Raw genomic sequence first — 16,453 nt, 5'->3', positions numbered from 1 at the left:
TGATCACATTTGCAAGTTCAATAATTGGAGAAATGCAGGTTGTGGTGAGGAGCGGCTTGCGTATTAGTCACGAGAAAAATGTCCACGTCATTAGCAATCAAGAAATCATGATATTCTTGGATTTTATTGATAATGCTACAAACGTTCCACAGAGAAATCACAACTGGTAAGCATGTTGGGATGGTATGCCTATCCAAGATGGGGAGTTTATCTGGATGTTGCATTGTCACATTACTTATTTTGGTGATGAGTTTGGGCAATTTACTGGATGCCCGTGTCTCTCAGGAGTGATACGATGACTGTAAGGACCTCTAAATTTCCTCAGCTTCAGTTAGCTTGCTGGAGAGAGCTTTTTCTTGCGTTTCCAGCGGGTTGTGAAATCTTAATGTAACTGCTTTGAAAGCTATTAGCCGAAGAAATATGCGTCATCAGAATTGCTATATTTATTCTCTAAGTTCATATTTATGTACATCCATAAAGAAAAGTCTACAGCAGGCACATTTTAAATAATTCTTAAATAATTACGATTCTCAAAATCCTGACCCTGTGCGATAAAGAAATGCGTTCTTTCTATAAAATTTCTATGGTGTTTCTAGACCTTGAAATTTTAACTTTTAATTCCTTTCAGGTTTTCAGTTCTTACTTTTTAACTCTCATGCACAATAATGTTATATCATAATGCCAATAAATAAGAAAAAAACGTAAAAAATCAACAGTTCTAAACGAAATTGTATTTTTCGTCCAAGTTCGCTAGAAGCTGTCTCTCATTCTGAATGCATGTTTTAACGAAATAAAGCCAGGTTCTCAGTTTTTCATAATAAATACGTACCACAGTATTTGCAATGCACTGAAACCCTTTAAATATGTAGGATGGACTGATTAAATATGTTCCTTTAAATAGGGTGGTTGGAATGATGACATTGCGCAACATCTGGAATCATAAAAAATATGTTAGCCATAATAATAAACTTGGGTTGGTAACAAATAATGTAATTTCGTGCACAGAATAGTATGAAATTATTTTTTCTTCAGTCATGTGATTTACAACCTCTCTTCGTATCGCCGTAAAAGTATTTCATTATGCAGTAGCTAGATTATCAAAAAATACAAAATAAATTTGGCAGGCTCCCAGTAATTGCATGTGTATATGCGCATGGCATGTGACCTGAACTTGGTGAAAGTAATTGCGATACTGTTATTTGCTTTAGGGAATATATGCTCTGAAAGTCTTTTTACTTCTATTGATATTTCGAATTAGTATTTACATATTAATGGATGATTTTAATATGGAGACAGGTATATCCGTCGGAGGTGGGACTTTTCACTCAATCCTGGTAAACAAAGAGATACTTCCACCTCCTATGAGAGGTACATCTAAATATTTTTTTTTTTTTTCCTAAATTTTCATTTGAATATTTTGTATTGTTGTAAACATGTAATATCTATATTAAATGTTTAATTTTCATTTATTTCAAGTGTGAGAAATTTGCTAGAAAAATTCAAGGACATCATTACTTAAGTAACGATAGTTGTTATACTTGTGTAGTGAAGGTCTTGATCAAAGTTTTCAAAACAGATAATCGTTAATGAAACGCAGTTTATCAACTTAGAACGCATGGGTAATTCTAGAAGGAGAATGCAATGTTTTTAGTTAATGAAATTTCATATTACAGAGTAAGTAAATCACGTAGTCTCTTATTTATGAACTGAACTCCATAATTAGTAAAGAGAACCATTTGTATATTTAAAATTTTTACGTAATGCTATTAAAATCATTATTTTGCATAAACATGCAGAGTCATTGCTTACGATTCACTTAAGATCAATAACAGCTGTTACACATGTATTTATGTAAAATTTATTTCAATTCGTACATGCATGTAAAATAGGTAAATGTTCTATCTAATGAAATGTTCTTAAATGTTATAGTACTATCAGGTACATTCCATGCAGCTTTCTGTAGTTCAACAGATTGAATCTGTTGATTAAATTTTGTTTTTACACCTCCGCTTTTGCTGTTTTTCAGAAGTTTTAGATTATTCTAAATGCATTTATGAATTAGTACTGCTTCCATAAGTGATAAATCTGCAGAAAACTAGATAGAATTTTTGCTTGGGTAAGTTTCTTCACTCAGGTGTCATTACCATGATAGATGCAAATAGGTTTATATCTGTTATTACCATTTTCATTAAAGTGTGGAAGTGAGTTTTTAAAGGATTGTTAACAGAATTACTATTTTTTGAAATTTTTTTTTTTTTTTTTTTTTTTTTTTTTTTAAATCCAGTTTTATTTGCATTAAATATCTGCTTTCAGTTTTGATGAAACAAAATGTTTTCATCAGTTTTGCCAAGTAAACACAAATCTTGATTTTGTGTAAATTTGTATAGAGATCCCATTACTTATTTCTTATTGTATTTTTTTAAATATTCTTCCTTATATGATCTTAAGCTTCCAGCAGCTTCTCACCAAATGCTTTGACAGCAACTTTAAAAGTTTTCAAGTCAGAGTGCAATAATCTTTGAGTGCATTTTAACTACTAAATGTAGTCAATATGATTATAGTGATACACATAAAATATAAAAACGTTTAGAAGAGGTCATCCCCATATGTATCCCATATTTAACCCTGTGAGTGCTGTGAACCTGTATATATATATTCATGTGCAATTGCTTAATATTTCTGTTTCTCCAAATTTGTATAATATATCCTAAATTGATTACACAAGTTGAGGTAAAATGTGCCATACATGCAGTGAATGGGGAGGGTTATACTGAATTTTCATTAAAAAAAATAATTAAGTAAATAAGGATCGTGCTTTAATTTTTATAAAAATAAATCATTAAAATCAATGACAAATCTGCATATTGCAGAGACTATTAATACTTACAAATGTGATTTGTATCGTAAATACTTACTATGCGATTTATATTGTAATTAAATTACATGATCATCTTGCAGTGAAAGTGCATTTGAAGACTTGAAGGAATCCCCGAGTGATTTCTTGACCTGTAGATCACTTTTCTTCCCTTAAACTGATTTACAGTAGAGCAAGGAGAGATAAACCAGTTAAAATGCTTTCTGCTTGTGTCATTTTGGACTGAAATACAGTCTTCTGTCTTAAAACTTTTCATTCATGCAGACTAGAGTTATTTTAATGCATTGTGCATAACAACTACATATGACTTAATTTTTTTTTCTAAGGTTGAAAATACTTTTTGGTAAAACTTTTAAATTTTACCATTATGTAAAGTTCTTCCTGCTTGTGCAATTGTAATTAATATCATAAAAACTGGTCTGATAGTTAAAAGCTGTACTGAGCTTTCTAAATTAACAGTATGCTCTGTGTATTAGTTTCATAAAACTAAGAGGATAAAAATTTTAATCTATATTTTCTTTTTTTATCCAAGAGTTTATTAGTAGTTTTTTAGTGGGGGAATTATTGGCAGCAGTCACTAACGTATACCGAATTTAACAATTTCGGTATACATACCGAAATTATATAATTTGTACAGGTGTTCAAAATTTTTTATTATTTGAAAAGCAGGCAATCAGTTTTTTTTTTTTGGTCCACTTAAACTAGAGTTTTGTTGCAAATATTTGTAATTACTATATTCATTCTCATATTTACATGAAGTAACAAAATCTTTCACTGGAGGTATAAAGCAGACACTTGGTGAGCTCAGTCTCTGACAAAATGTCCTTATGAGAATTGCTAGAAATATCACTCTCTTTAGAAAAGGAATCATCACTCTTATCCATGTCTTGGCTCATTTACGATGTGAATGTATCCTTCCTCTGATAAATAGTGCTTGTAGTCCATAATAAACTGAAGTCTAGGCTGTCTGAAATAAAAAGGGAAATACATGAAATATAAGCGATAAAAGCAGTGCAAGGCGTAATAGAACCCTACATAGTAACTGTAAAAGACATTGCATAGTAGTAAAAAAAGATATAAACATCAGGAATACAAATGTTTATATCACGTGACGAGTCAAAGAGCCAAGCTCTGTTTGTTAACATTACGCTTTCCCTCCTACCCTGCAATACCTGACATCAACATTACACAGGATGTTATCAAACTGAAAGTCAGTATCCTAAAATTATACTGAGTTTAAAAGTAATGGACACAGCACTACATCTAGCGGTTTTTAGAAAAATGTTTGGTTGATCTTTACAATATGGTAACTGGTAGTTTGGCGACATTTTGGAAGCGATAAAGGTTACTACCTGGCACTTTGGTAATAATGTGAGCAGTACTCAGTTCCGATTACGCATTATTTTGTGTGAGGGAAATGAGAGATCATGGGATATGTCATGTGATATTAATGGACGAATTACGGTTCTTTAATCGGAAAAGGGGAGAAATCGGGAAAAAATCTGGAAATTTTGTATTTGGCTTTATTCTGTGTTGTGTGAAACAGTGTTCATGAATTTTTGAATCCCATGGCCGTAACTAAAGTGAATTCGAAATGGGTATTTATGTATGTATTAATTTAATGTATGTGCTCATTTATATTTTAAGTAGTGTTTTTTAATTTAATTATATTTTAATTAAATGATAGTTATTTTGTGAATTTTATGTTTGTAGGAATTTGGTATACGTTTTAGTTGAAGTAAATGTGCATTTAAATATCTGACACTAAGTATTTGTAATGGTTGCGGTATGAATTCGTTGGTGACGTGTATAATGTAATATATGATTTAGAGGTAAAAGTTTTTGGATATTTTATTTATTTTATATGTGGAAATGTTCATATTTGGAAAGGGTAAATACTTTTTCGCGATCAGGTAATTTCATTTATGTTCTTTTTACCAGGTTTAAAGATTGAGAAAATTGTCATGTATTTTCGTGAAATTTTTCTAATTTATGAGAAAAAAGCAGTGTACATGGATATAGTGAAGAGTGTGCGCAATGCCATTTTTGTGCAATTCTGGGATGTTTTTTTAAGTAAAAATAAGTCGGCGTGTACATGGTTTATGTGTATGTGTTATTTTGAAAAACGCGTAAGGAGTATGGTATTGTGCACTTTTTCCCAATTTTGCAGTGAATATTTGTCATGATTAAGCAGTTTTGTTAGATAAAATTTCTAGCATAAGTGTAATTCGGCTAGTAGATTGTTGGAAGAATTGTTCAGTAGATAAAAAGAAAAGAAACGTGTCTTTACTTCGTGAAGGCAAAATGGTGGCGGGGAAAAAAAATAGAGGGTTGCTGGTCGCCAAATTTTCGCCAAAAGATCGCCAAGTTACCATAATATAAAGATCAACGAAATGTTTCAGCTTAAAATACATATATGGATCACCCATCCCTTACATTTGCTCTCCAGTGATGCATGGGTGGGATCAGCACCCCCTAGAACTTAACTCAAGGCCTCACAGCGTGGAGTTCGTAACGTCAGTGTAGTAGGGATACTTTCGTGCTCGCTAGCTTAAGGATGTGAGTATTTGCCTTTTTCTTAATAGGCTTATAAATGAATTGAACTTAAATTTTCATATTTAGTTCTCATCGTTTATAAATCTGAAAAATTCCTTGTTTTCATTAGAATGTGAAGAACCGAGATTTTTCAGTTATTTTTTGTATGAATAAATATAATTTTTAATTCTATTAAAAGTTATCATTACTGATTTTACCAAATTTAATTGCTGAGATATTCTTGTTAACGAAAGGAACGTCACACTTAATGAATTGGAATTTAATTTGTATGCAATAATGAAACAGAAAGACTGTTTAAAATATGAAAGCAGGATATAGATACAGAATCCTAAAAAATGAAGATAAATCCTAACTCGTTTAAATTAGGAAGATAGTTTACCTGGAATCATGTAGTAACACAAAATCATTAATTGAAGACAAATATAATTCATCAAAGGTGTTCATTAGTCAAGTCTCTTAGTAATTATACTTACTACAATATCATAATAATATCATGTTTAGTATAATTGACTAATAAACATCTTTGATAATTATAAATAATGTCTTATTTTTGACATATTTTGCCATTAATAACAGTAATAACAATAATATATACTGGTATTTGAAAAAATAATACTAAGCTTGCAATGATTTAAATAAGTTTTCATAATTATGAGACATTAATTGCACACAGAGAATTATACATTATTTTGCATTCTAAAAAGCAAATAGCAGACCTCTGATATAGATCTAAATAGCAAACCTTTGATCGCTATAGGTAAATTTTATAACACGATTTAGTAGTAGTATATCAAATGTAAGTGTAACAGCTCTAAACTGGGATATTGAACACAACAAATGAAAAAGAAATTATCAGTTCATTATTTCTGTCAAATAAAACTACTAAAATATAATGTCCTAAAATTTTACATTACAGTTCTAAGCAATTTTATTCAGAAATACTTTAGATAATATGTACATGCTTATTTTCCATTCAGTCATTTCAAAGAGGAAGGATTGCTTGAGAAGAGGAAGAGAAGAGAAAGAAGAATATCATCGAAATTGTCTTTGCAATCAATTCAGAATTATTAAAAACTGTCTACAAACTCCAAACGATAAATATTCTTTTTTTTTTTTTTTTTTTTTTTCATACACTGCATTTCATCAAATAAAAATATATGTTTTGATATTTTATAAAGAGTAAATTAATTCTAAAGATAGCATAAGAAAGCAATGCTGCATAATAAAAAAGCACAATTAATCCATTCTGCAGCTGGAAAAATATGACAGAATTTCATGAAAACAGAAAAGAAAGGCACCATATATATGGTATATATGCATGATAATATACACAATTTCTTTACAAAAAACTTGCTTCCACATAATGCTATACAAAACATAAAATTCGAAATAATCTCTTTGGGGAGGGAGCAGAAAGAAAATTTCTTTAATAACATGCATAAGAAATGAAACACAGGATTTTTTAACTTTCCATTCATGCAGATATATTCATATACATGCATTGTCTGACGCTACAAAAACTTCAAATTTTGTTTTGAACAGTTTGTAATTTGTGCCTTTTAACTACAGCTTTAGGCACATTATTTTTTCAATAATTATTTAATAAAGAATTTGTTGCTGCCTTTACTAAATATTTTACTATTATTTCAGATGAATGAATGACTTGACATGCACCCATAAATATATCCTAGGTCTTTCAAATTCTCTAAAGTTAATTTCACTGCTATTTGTCTCAGAATTTCACTTTGTAGAAATTTTTGTTCTTTGTCCACTGAGGGAAGTTTTTGAACTGTTTTATAATTATACATTATTGCATTAACATTGGCTTGGGGACACAATAAACCTCCTCGGCATATATTTTCAATTAAGGAATTATGTTCCAATACTTTATGATTAAGTATAATTAATTCATTATTTATATAATCACTTATTAAGATTAGATGCATTTTCTTTCTATAAATATATGTACTCGATTGCGTTCATGATGATTGTATTTAATACAGAAGCCTAAAGCTGTAGTTAAAAGGCACAAATTACAAACTGTTCAAAACAAAATTTGAATTTTTTGTTATATATCTGCATGCATGGAAAGTTAAAAAATCCTGTGTTTTTTTAGCACAGATAAGTATAAATCCATCCTTTTTTTTTTTTTTTTTTTTTTTTTAAAGCCTTCGAACCTTTTCGAAACTTACCTTTGAAAATTTTGTTGGCTTGAAGTCTTTTCTGTGAATAGCATTAATCCACCTGCACTTTGGTACCATTTGAATAAGTTTCCTTTACAGTTTGGGTACACAGAACGTGTACACCATATCCAAGTTTTGAAGAACAAGTATGTGAAAATGGAATATTATTAAAACATCTTAAAAATGCAAGAGAAAGTTGACTGTTCTAATGAATGCTAAGTGACCGTCAAAACTCCGGAAATCCACGACATTCCTGAGTTGGGAGAGTTAAGTGAATATAATCCCTACTAACATTGATGTCACACCTTCTTCTGGGAAACGCACTGTGGCCTTGTATCCAGGGGGTGCTGGTGGGATGCCCAACTGTGATAGACATTTGTTGGGAATGCGTTTATGTCCATCTGCAAATGGTTAAACCATGAGAGCATACATGGGAGAATGCAATGATTCCTTATGATATATACCGATGAAGAGTAAATATTTTGCTGAATTTTATGCAAGTTTGTTAGCAATAAAAGTAATTAACTTTTGTTTTCATTAAAAAGTAATTATCATAAAAAAGAATGTTAGATTTCTTATTATTTCAGATTATGGATTTATGACAAAATAACGAAGCATGTATGATTTAAAACTTGGGTAGTTCAAAGAACATGTATTGATTAAAATTTTTGGCACTTTCTTATTTTTATGTCCTTTGTTATAATGGCACCAAGATTCATCACCATGTCCAGGTTTACATCTCACAAAAGAGGTGATAATATATGGAGATGCCTTCCTTGCAGTCAAAGTAAAGCTGAAGAGGAGGAAATGCATGTCCTTAGGAATTCTGCTTTTGAAAGATAGTCTTTTTAGTGCTATTTTTCACAGCAATTTATGAAAAGTTGTTTATAAGAATTTAAAGTAATTAAATGCATTATATTATTTAATTTTAAAAACTTGAACACATCATGTAGGCACACCTGCATTGATTTATAAGTCTCGGTTTCAGACACCCTTTCTATGACCCTTTTTTTATTCACCATACATCTTGCTGTTGTGGTAATGAGTCATGATGAGGCCCGCACCAAGCCTGATCGTCGCCGTCGTGCATCTAGCGAGCGCATTTATGCAGTGACGATATTAAAGGGAAACTGCTTATTGTTAACACTTAAAATTAAGTATTATTAACATATAAGAAAACCAACAAATGTACTTTTGTGGATGTACTTTTGTTGAATCTTGCCAAACAACGAAATAGTTAAAAGGGATTGGTTGCTAAATTCTGTTTATTGTTTTCGTTGTAAAGTTTTTAACAATTTCAGCAGCGAAAAATTAAGTAGCTCTGAATTTAATGACTGGAATCACTTAAATGAGCACTTAAAAACTTCGGTGGAAAAAAATAAAATGCATTTCCGGAATCTACACATTTGGTCCAATTTCTTAGAACGATTTCGAAAGAATAAAACTTTTGGAATTTCAAAATTTATTTTAGAAAAGAGACCAAGCATTGTCATGATGTTATTGAAAGAATTATCTATGCCATTCAGTTTTTAGTCAAACAAAAATTAGCCTTCCGGGGTTCCAGTAACAAATTATTCAAAAGAATAATAATTTTTTAAAGTGTATAGAAATGATTGCGCAATTTGACCTTATCATGTCTGTAATGTTAATAAAATTCAAACTAAAAAAAAAAAAAAAAAATGCTTCATTACCTTGGAGATAAAATTCAAAATGAAACAATTAGCTTATTCATTAATTAGAAACAATTAGTAAATAATATAAAACAAATTATTTTAAATAATGTCAAACAGGCAAAGTATTTTTCTACATTATTTGATTGTACTCCTGATGCCAGCCATCAAGAGCAGATATCAGATCGTATGAGGTATCTTAACCCCTTAACTGCTGCGGAAAACACACAAGATTCTTTTTCCAGTGCCACGGTTTTTCATACAGGTACGTATAGTTATGATAAAAATGATGTTTTTATAATAAAAAAGATCCCTAAAATGGAGTTTGGATCAATTTATTTTTAGACCAGTAAAGTGTAATATAAAGTTTCTGTGTTATAACTTGTGAAATCAGTATGCCTAAAAAAACAAATATTTCTTCTGAACTGGTTGAATGCCACGATTTTGTTCTTGATTTTTCGTTTGCAAGCTGTTAGTTCATATACTCATCTACAAAATGGTTAGTTTCAGTAACAATATGAAGCACGAGCAGTTCATAAAAAAATAGTTCAAAAAGATAAAGGGTTATATCTTTTCTTTATTCCTAGAACCTACTACAAAAAGTAAACGAAAACGGAGGACACACAATAAAAAAACACATTTTACTCAAACAACACCAGCCAGTGCTGTACAGTCATTACTTCCACGGTTTAGACACATTCCTCTCTCCAATTTTTCTCCACACTTCTCTGAAATAGTATCCTCCTTCGCATACTTTGTCAAGGTCATTGTGATGTTGCATTCCAAAGCTTTGCGAATAATTTTACAGGTAGCAGCGCAAAGCAAATGATAGTATTTTGGAAGGGCATATATATAGTATTTTGGAGGCGCATATATATATATATATATATATATATATATATGCACCTGGGGCAGTTAACGCATCAGCTGAGCAACGTATATATATATGCCCGTGGCAGTTAAGGGTTTTATTTAAGTATTTTGTGTTACAACAGATATGACCGGTGAAGGACTAACAACATCCGTAAACACTTTAGAGGAAAATGGTTTAGATATTAGTAATTTATGTGGCCAAGGATACGACAGTGGTTCAAACATGAGAGGTAAACAGTTTTCAAGTAATTGTGCTCAAATTGTTGCTTTTCCGAATTAAAAAGTTAATCTATGTTTAACATAATATATAATGTCTATATTTAACATAATATATTACATATATATACATAATATGTAACTGCTCTTACCTTTTTTATGTAGAATAAGAATAACAGAGTTGCCAACTCTCCCGATTTAGGCGGGAGACTCCCGATTTTCGACCGCTCTCCCGCCAACCCGATTTACAATATATTTCTCCCGACTTTTTCTTATTCTTAATATTTCTCACGATTTTTATGGAACTTGGCTTAATACTTCGTTTTATGAACAAAAAAAAAAAAAAAAAAAAAAAGTGATTTTGGACGTCTGAAAGCAACTGAATTTTCTCTAGATTATATCTAAAATGAAACCTTGCGAATCAGATGAGAATTTCTGCTTTGTGATTGACAGCATACGTATCCAGCAACGTCGTTCTCCAGTTGTCCAATGGGCATCGAGCTCCACTGCGTGTCATCTGGCATATATTAGCCAATGAGCACAAAGCAAGCTCAAGGCCGTTGGCCGTTCTTTGGATGTTCTTTCGCTATTTCGTTCATCTTGTCATGAGTTGTGTGAGTAAACGTGCCTTTAGGAAGTAGTTTTAGAAATTATCGTCTTTTGATATGTCTGCGAGAAAGGTGAAATACTCGTGCACGTTTCAAAAATCGTACACAGTTGACTTTCCTTCCATTATTTCTTCAAGGAAATGTAATAAATTTGCGATGTGTACCATCTGTCGTTGCGATTTTTCGATTTCGCTTGGTGGAAGGGCAGATGTTCTCAAACATGTGCGTACACAAAAACACAAGGACAACATGAGTTGTTTTGAAAAAACGGAAAATTAAATTTTTCTTCGGAAACAAAAGACCAAAAAGTGATTAATGCAGAATGTCTGTTCTCTGCCTTTTTACTGGAGCACAACTTGCCACTGAATGCATCGGATCACGCTGCAGCTTTATTTAGAAAAATGTTTCCCGATAGTGAAATCGCTAATAAATACTCAAGTGCAAGGACCAAAACAGGTGCAATTGTTAAAGAAATGGGTTTGAAAAATAAATCTTCAGTTATTGATTGCATTAAAACAGCTCCGTTCTGCTTCTCTACGGATGAAAGCAATAATACCAATTCAAAACTGTATCCAATTGTTGTTTCTTTTTTTAATCCAGAGTCTTCAGAAATTGAGTGCAGTTTACTTTCTGACCCCACTTTAGAAGGACATTCGACAGGCTTTAATACAGCACAGCTAATTATTAAAACTTTAAAATAAAATGCAGTCCCTCTGGATAATTGCTTAGCGCTTGGTGCCGATAATGCACCAGTAATGGTAGGCTTGAAGACTGGTGTTGCAGGCATCTTAAGAAAGGCAAATTCAGATTTGCAGATTATGAGGTGCACCTGTCACCTCTTAAATTTAGCAGCTGAAAAAGGGGCAGCTTCTTTACCATTAAATGTGGATGAACACATTGTTGATATTTATTATTATCTTGAAAGGAGTTCTAAAAGAAAGGAAAAATTGAAACAGTTCCAACAACTGCACAATACTGAAATGAGAAAAATTTTGATTTTTTGTAATTTCTGCATCATTCAGCAATTCAACTGGCAGTTCTCAAAATAATACTGCAAAATATAAGCGTAAAGCTGATACAAATTTCTCTCAAAATTTAAAAAAAAATTGCTCAACACACGAAACATTTTCCGATTACTGTAAGTTTATCTTGTGAAGAACGAATATTTATGGTTTTTTCTTCGGACCTTAACAAAGCTTTTTGCTTTTTTTTTTTTTTTACAATTCATTTTGCCATCATTCGATGTCCTGAACACAATTCTATAAAGCAGAATTCCATTAATTCATGTTTTGCAATCAATGATTTATGATCTGTTTAAAGACATTTTATCAAAGTTTGTAAAACCAGTCTGTGTTTTGTCTTGTGTAATTCTATATATGATGTGATTTATGGTGAAACAGAAAATCAGAAGGAAGATAAAGATTTGGTAATAAGAGCTGCAACTACAAAAGTAGTGGAAGAACTTTCAGAAGAAGACAAAAATAAGTTTTATCTTCATGTTAGAAGTTACTTCTGTCGAGTATGTGATTACATGCTACATAAATTTCCAGTCAACGATGAAGTGATTTTGCATGCTAAAGTTGCTGATGTTTCTGCTCTAGCAAATGCATCTTTTTTTGATATAAGGTACTTTTTGAACAGATTTCCTGTGTTACTTCGTTTAGTCATGAAAGATGATGATATTGATGTTGCTACTGATATACTGCAGTCGCAATTTTGCAGTTTACAATTAGAAAACTCGGATGAAGTTATAAAATCAGCTAGGATTGACACCCAGTGGAGGTTAATTGGAAAATTGAAAAGTGCTGATGGAATTTTAAAATATAGTGAACGCTCTAGAATTATATCTTGACAGTTCCCCATAGTAATGCGGAGTGTGAGAGGATTTTCAGTGTTGTTGCGAAAACGAGGACTAAATTTAGACCTAATATTAGTGATGACACATTAGAAAAACTTATTAGCGAAAGCAGGCCTACGTGGCAATTGCTATGAACAAAATTATGAAGTTTCTTTCTTAACGAGAGCAAAATCTGCCACTGTCCATAACATTTGTATGAAAACTGATTAAAGTGCCTTTTTTTTTAAATGATGAAAGTAATAAAAATGTTTTTTTATGTCTAAGGTATTTTTGTTTTGCTTGCATTTAAGACTTAGTAACTATTTAAAGTTAATTCATTATTAAAAACTATATTTTTATCATTTAAAAAGTCTTTTTAATATTGTGAAAAATCTCCTGATTTCTTAAAAAAAATCTCCTGATTTTTGAGTGTTATAGGTTGGCAAGTATGGAATAATAACAAGCAATTGCTAAAACAAAATCGCAAAAAAGATAAATGTTGCACAAATTACTACAACTGCAATATTAGACACAAAATAAGGATTAAGCAATTTGCCGAATACCTCTACCCTTACATACGCATCAGCATCATGTATTTTCACGTTCAAATAAGACAGAAAAGGGCACCAGGAACGAACTCCTGCCCTTGTTATAACATTTCGGTCAAATAAGAGAGTGTGCTAGAAGGAAGAGCCACTCAAACCTGGCAAGCTTGAGACTGCCGTAACATAGTTAAACGCCTCAGCCCCTAGAGGCGATCCGAGAGGCAGTGCCTAAGGCACCTAGTATCGATTTAGCTTTATATGCAGACGATAAGGCCATCCTAAATCAACATACCAACATCACCACGGTAATCTCTACATACAATTTACAGACTTACCTTTCAGCCTTAGAACTCTGGCTCAGACTGTATAAAATCAAAATTAATGTCGCTAAATGTGCTGCCACTTTATTCATCCGAAGAAACATCCCTTGTTTAGATAATCTAATTTTCTTCGGTGAACCTAATCCCTGGGTTACTGCTTACAAATACCTTGGTGTTTTACTAGACTCAAAATTAACTTGGCAACTTCACATTCAAAAAATTATTGCGAATGCGGAAGCTGTCAAAGCCAATCTGCGCCCCTTTTTCGTTAAAAATAGCGACCTGTCTCTTGATAACAAGATCTAGCTTTATAAATCTATCATAAGGCCTATTCTCACTTACGCGAGTCCCATCTGGGGTCAGCTGCTCTGACCAACCGTAAACACGTCCAAATTTTTACGGCACATATTAAACGCTCCATGGTTCATAAGGAACAATGACATTCATAACGACCTCAAAATTATGCCCATTAATCGCTTTATACAGCGACTTTCGGAAAGATTTTTCAAAAACATCCATCTTGTTGGAAATCCAGTATTACCCTGCCGGTATATGATCCTGCGGTTGCCTCTTCTAAAAAGCGACCCAGAGCAATCTTACAACCTGATTATGCTCAACTACCTTTTAAACGGCGCCGGTATTGGAATATAGACGTCCAAGTGGATGCTTACCTCTCGTTCCTAAACCCCAACCGGCCTCGCGTTAACAATGCGTAAAGGCATTGACCGGAGGATTCCTGTTCTTTAACTCTTTAAGAAGAGTCTTCTAACGTTTCTTTAACAAGGGACAACTTATCTCCGCAGCCACACGCAACTGCACTTAATTTCTCAATAGCTTCTTAAAAGCTTCTTTTTCACCTGCTAAACGGGTTGCTTTCGACCCCCTAAGGGGGCCTCTTAACGTCGCGCTAAATAGCGACCAAAAATTTTCTTCTCCTCCATCAGGTGTATCACACTGAATTGCTACTGGAACCCACCCAACGGTTTTCGCCCCCAGCCCTTTTTGCCCAACTCTCCAGATTGCTTGTCCTAAGGATTTTATTTTGCTGTTGATATCAAGAATCAAGGAAATGTATTGCATCTTTTTATTCTTTTCATAACTTTTTGAATGTTGACTCCTCTCTCAAAATTTATTCCTGGCCCTTTTTAGACACGAAATTTAATTTAAAGACTCTAAGAGTTTTCCTTTTCCTTTTTTTTTTTTTCCCCCCTTTTCATGCGGAAGGCATTATCTGAAAAGCTTTTATTTTTATAATTAGGCTTCAAAATTTTCCCTTATTAGATGAACCCCTCTTTTGATGTAATTATTTTATCTCTGATGGTGTGGAGTTAAAGGCCTAGCCTAGCGCACTCCATAAATTAACTTCCTTGATCCTTGACCTAACCTATTGGTCGAGCCAATGGGCTAAGACTAAGCTTAGTCGACAGCAAATCTTAGGAACTCACGTTCTAAGCCTCCATCTTGGAGGGATGGTAAAACCATCTGCTATCAACAGAGACCCCCAACCTCGGACAGCAGAATGAAGTCACTTAAACACTACCAGACAGATCAGGCCACCAATCCAGCCTGCTAACACCACATCATGGTATATAGATGTCGGCTTTAGGGAGAAACCAAGCAAGAATATGAATATGCAGTTTCGAGGCTCCAGGCGCCCACTGGAAACCTCAAGCAGTTTGTTTAAATACTCGCTGAATTTGCCAACTCCATTGACGTGTTTCACTCCGGACAGCCATCAATATCTATTTAGCTCCATCACAACCAATGAAACGGACAAGACAGTACCATATGGTCCCGGTCGAGCCTGAACCAGCCATTGCCAGCGAAGACTGATTTTAAATACCTGTGGCCAAGACTGCCTAGGTACAAATCCTAATCAGTAGCTTCCCAGATTTTACCTGAGTTGACCCCTGGAAGTGCGTTCAAATAAGACAAGAATTTTTCTGTTCACACAGGCAGCAAGATGGACTGCTTGTTTTAATGAGTGCACGGTGCCTTTTTTACTCGGCGGCGTCATGCTTGCACGACCCTGCACCCATTGTCGGCACAGGTCTGGTCATGGTAATGATAAAGAAGTGCCCCTTGGCCCACACTGTTGCCTATAAATATGGCAGCCCTAGAGAGAAATTTGAAAAGAACAGGTAACAGATCCCAGTCTGTGAAGGAGTATATGTGAAGGAGTTGTTCTTGATTGATGCTTTGAGCATACTTAATGTGCCATAGACAGTGGTGACCCAGATGTAATGTGTATTGTGGAAGGTTTAAACCAAAATAAAAATATAAATTTGAATAAAGAAAATATAAATGATAAATAGAAAACAAAACCATGAAATAGGAAAATAGTTTAATTGCTTTCATCAAGATTATAGCTTAAACATTTGCAAAATAACTAAATCTCCATGCCTTGTATTTCACAAAAATGAGCTATGACACCAATTTTCACCTACACATAATTTATTTCTAAGCTGCACCTACTATGGGACTTGTACTGCATTATGTACACCATGTTTTGAACTTTTAGTGAAATTCAGCATTTCATAATTTTATAAATTATAAATACTTAAAAAGTGTGCCTTATTCTTTGTAATTGCTTTTTATAAACTGATGCATTTTTTCAAAATATATGTCTATGTATATTCAATACAATCAAACTGAATCCAGCTTATAATAAACACTTTTTGGCCTCGTACAGTTTCCTGTGTGCTTAAATGTTATTTTATATAGCTATAGTGAACTTCTAAATGTTTAAAAATTGAGTGTAATGAACTCC

The 16,453-nt window shown here is 32.8% G+C and overlaps 1 protein-coding gene across 2 annotated transcripts in view; it reads left to right on the top strand.

The window, feature by feature from the left end:
• The first annotated feature begins 1,110 nt into the window (after window positions 1-1,110).
• The window catches only part of LOC118192705 (thyrotroph embryonic factor-like), a 29,882-nt gene continuing 14,539 nt past the window's right edge, over window positions 1,111-16,453 (top strand). For both annotated transcript variants that reach the window (XM_035363706.2, XM_035363705.2), the window contains exon 1: window positions 1,111-1,368. In XM_035363706.2, the coding sequence (XP_035219597.1) occupies window positions 1,272-1,368 (97 nt within the window). In that variant the 5' untranslated portion in view covers window positions 1,111-1,271. The remainder of the gene's footprint in view (window positions 1,369-16,453) is intronic.

This window comes from Stegodyphus dumicola, chromosome X1, assembly GCF_044657685.1.
Source record: "Stegodyphus dumicola isolate Sdum_Otavi_A_Nest chromosome X1, ASM4465768v1".
Taxonomy (NCBI): Eukaryota; Metazoa; Arthropoda; class Arachnida; order Araneae; family Eresidae; genus Stegodyphus; species Stegodyphus dumicola.
The sequence above is the reverse complement of the archived record's forward strand: the minus strand, read 5'-3'. Positions and strand labels throughout refer to the sequence as shown.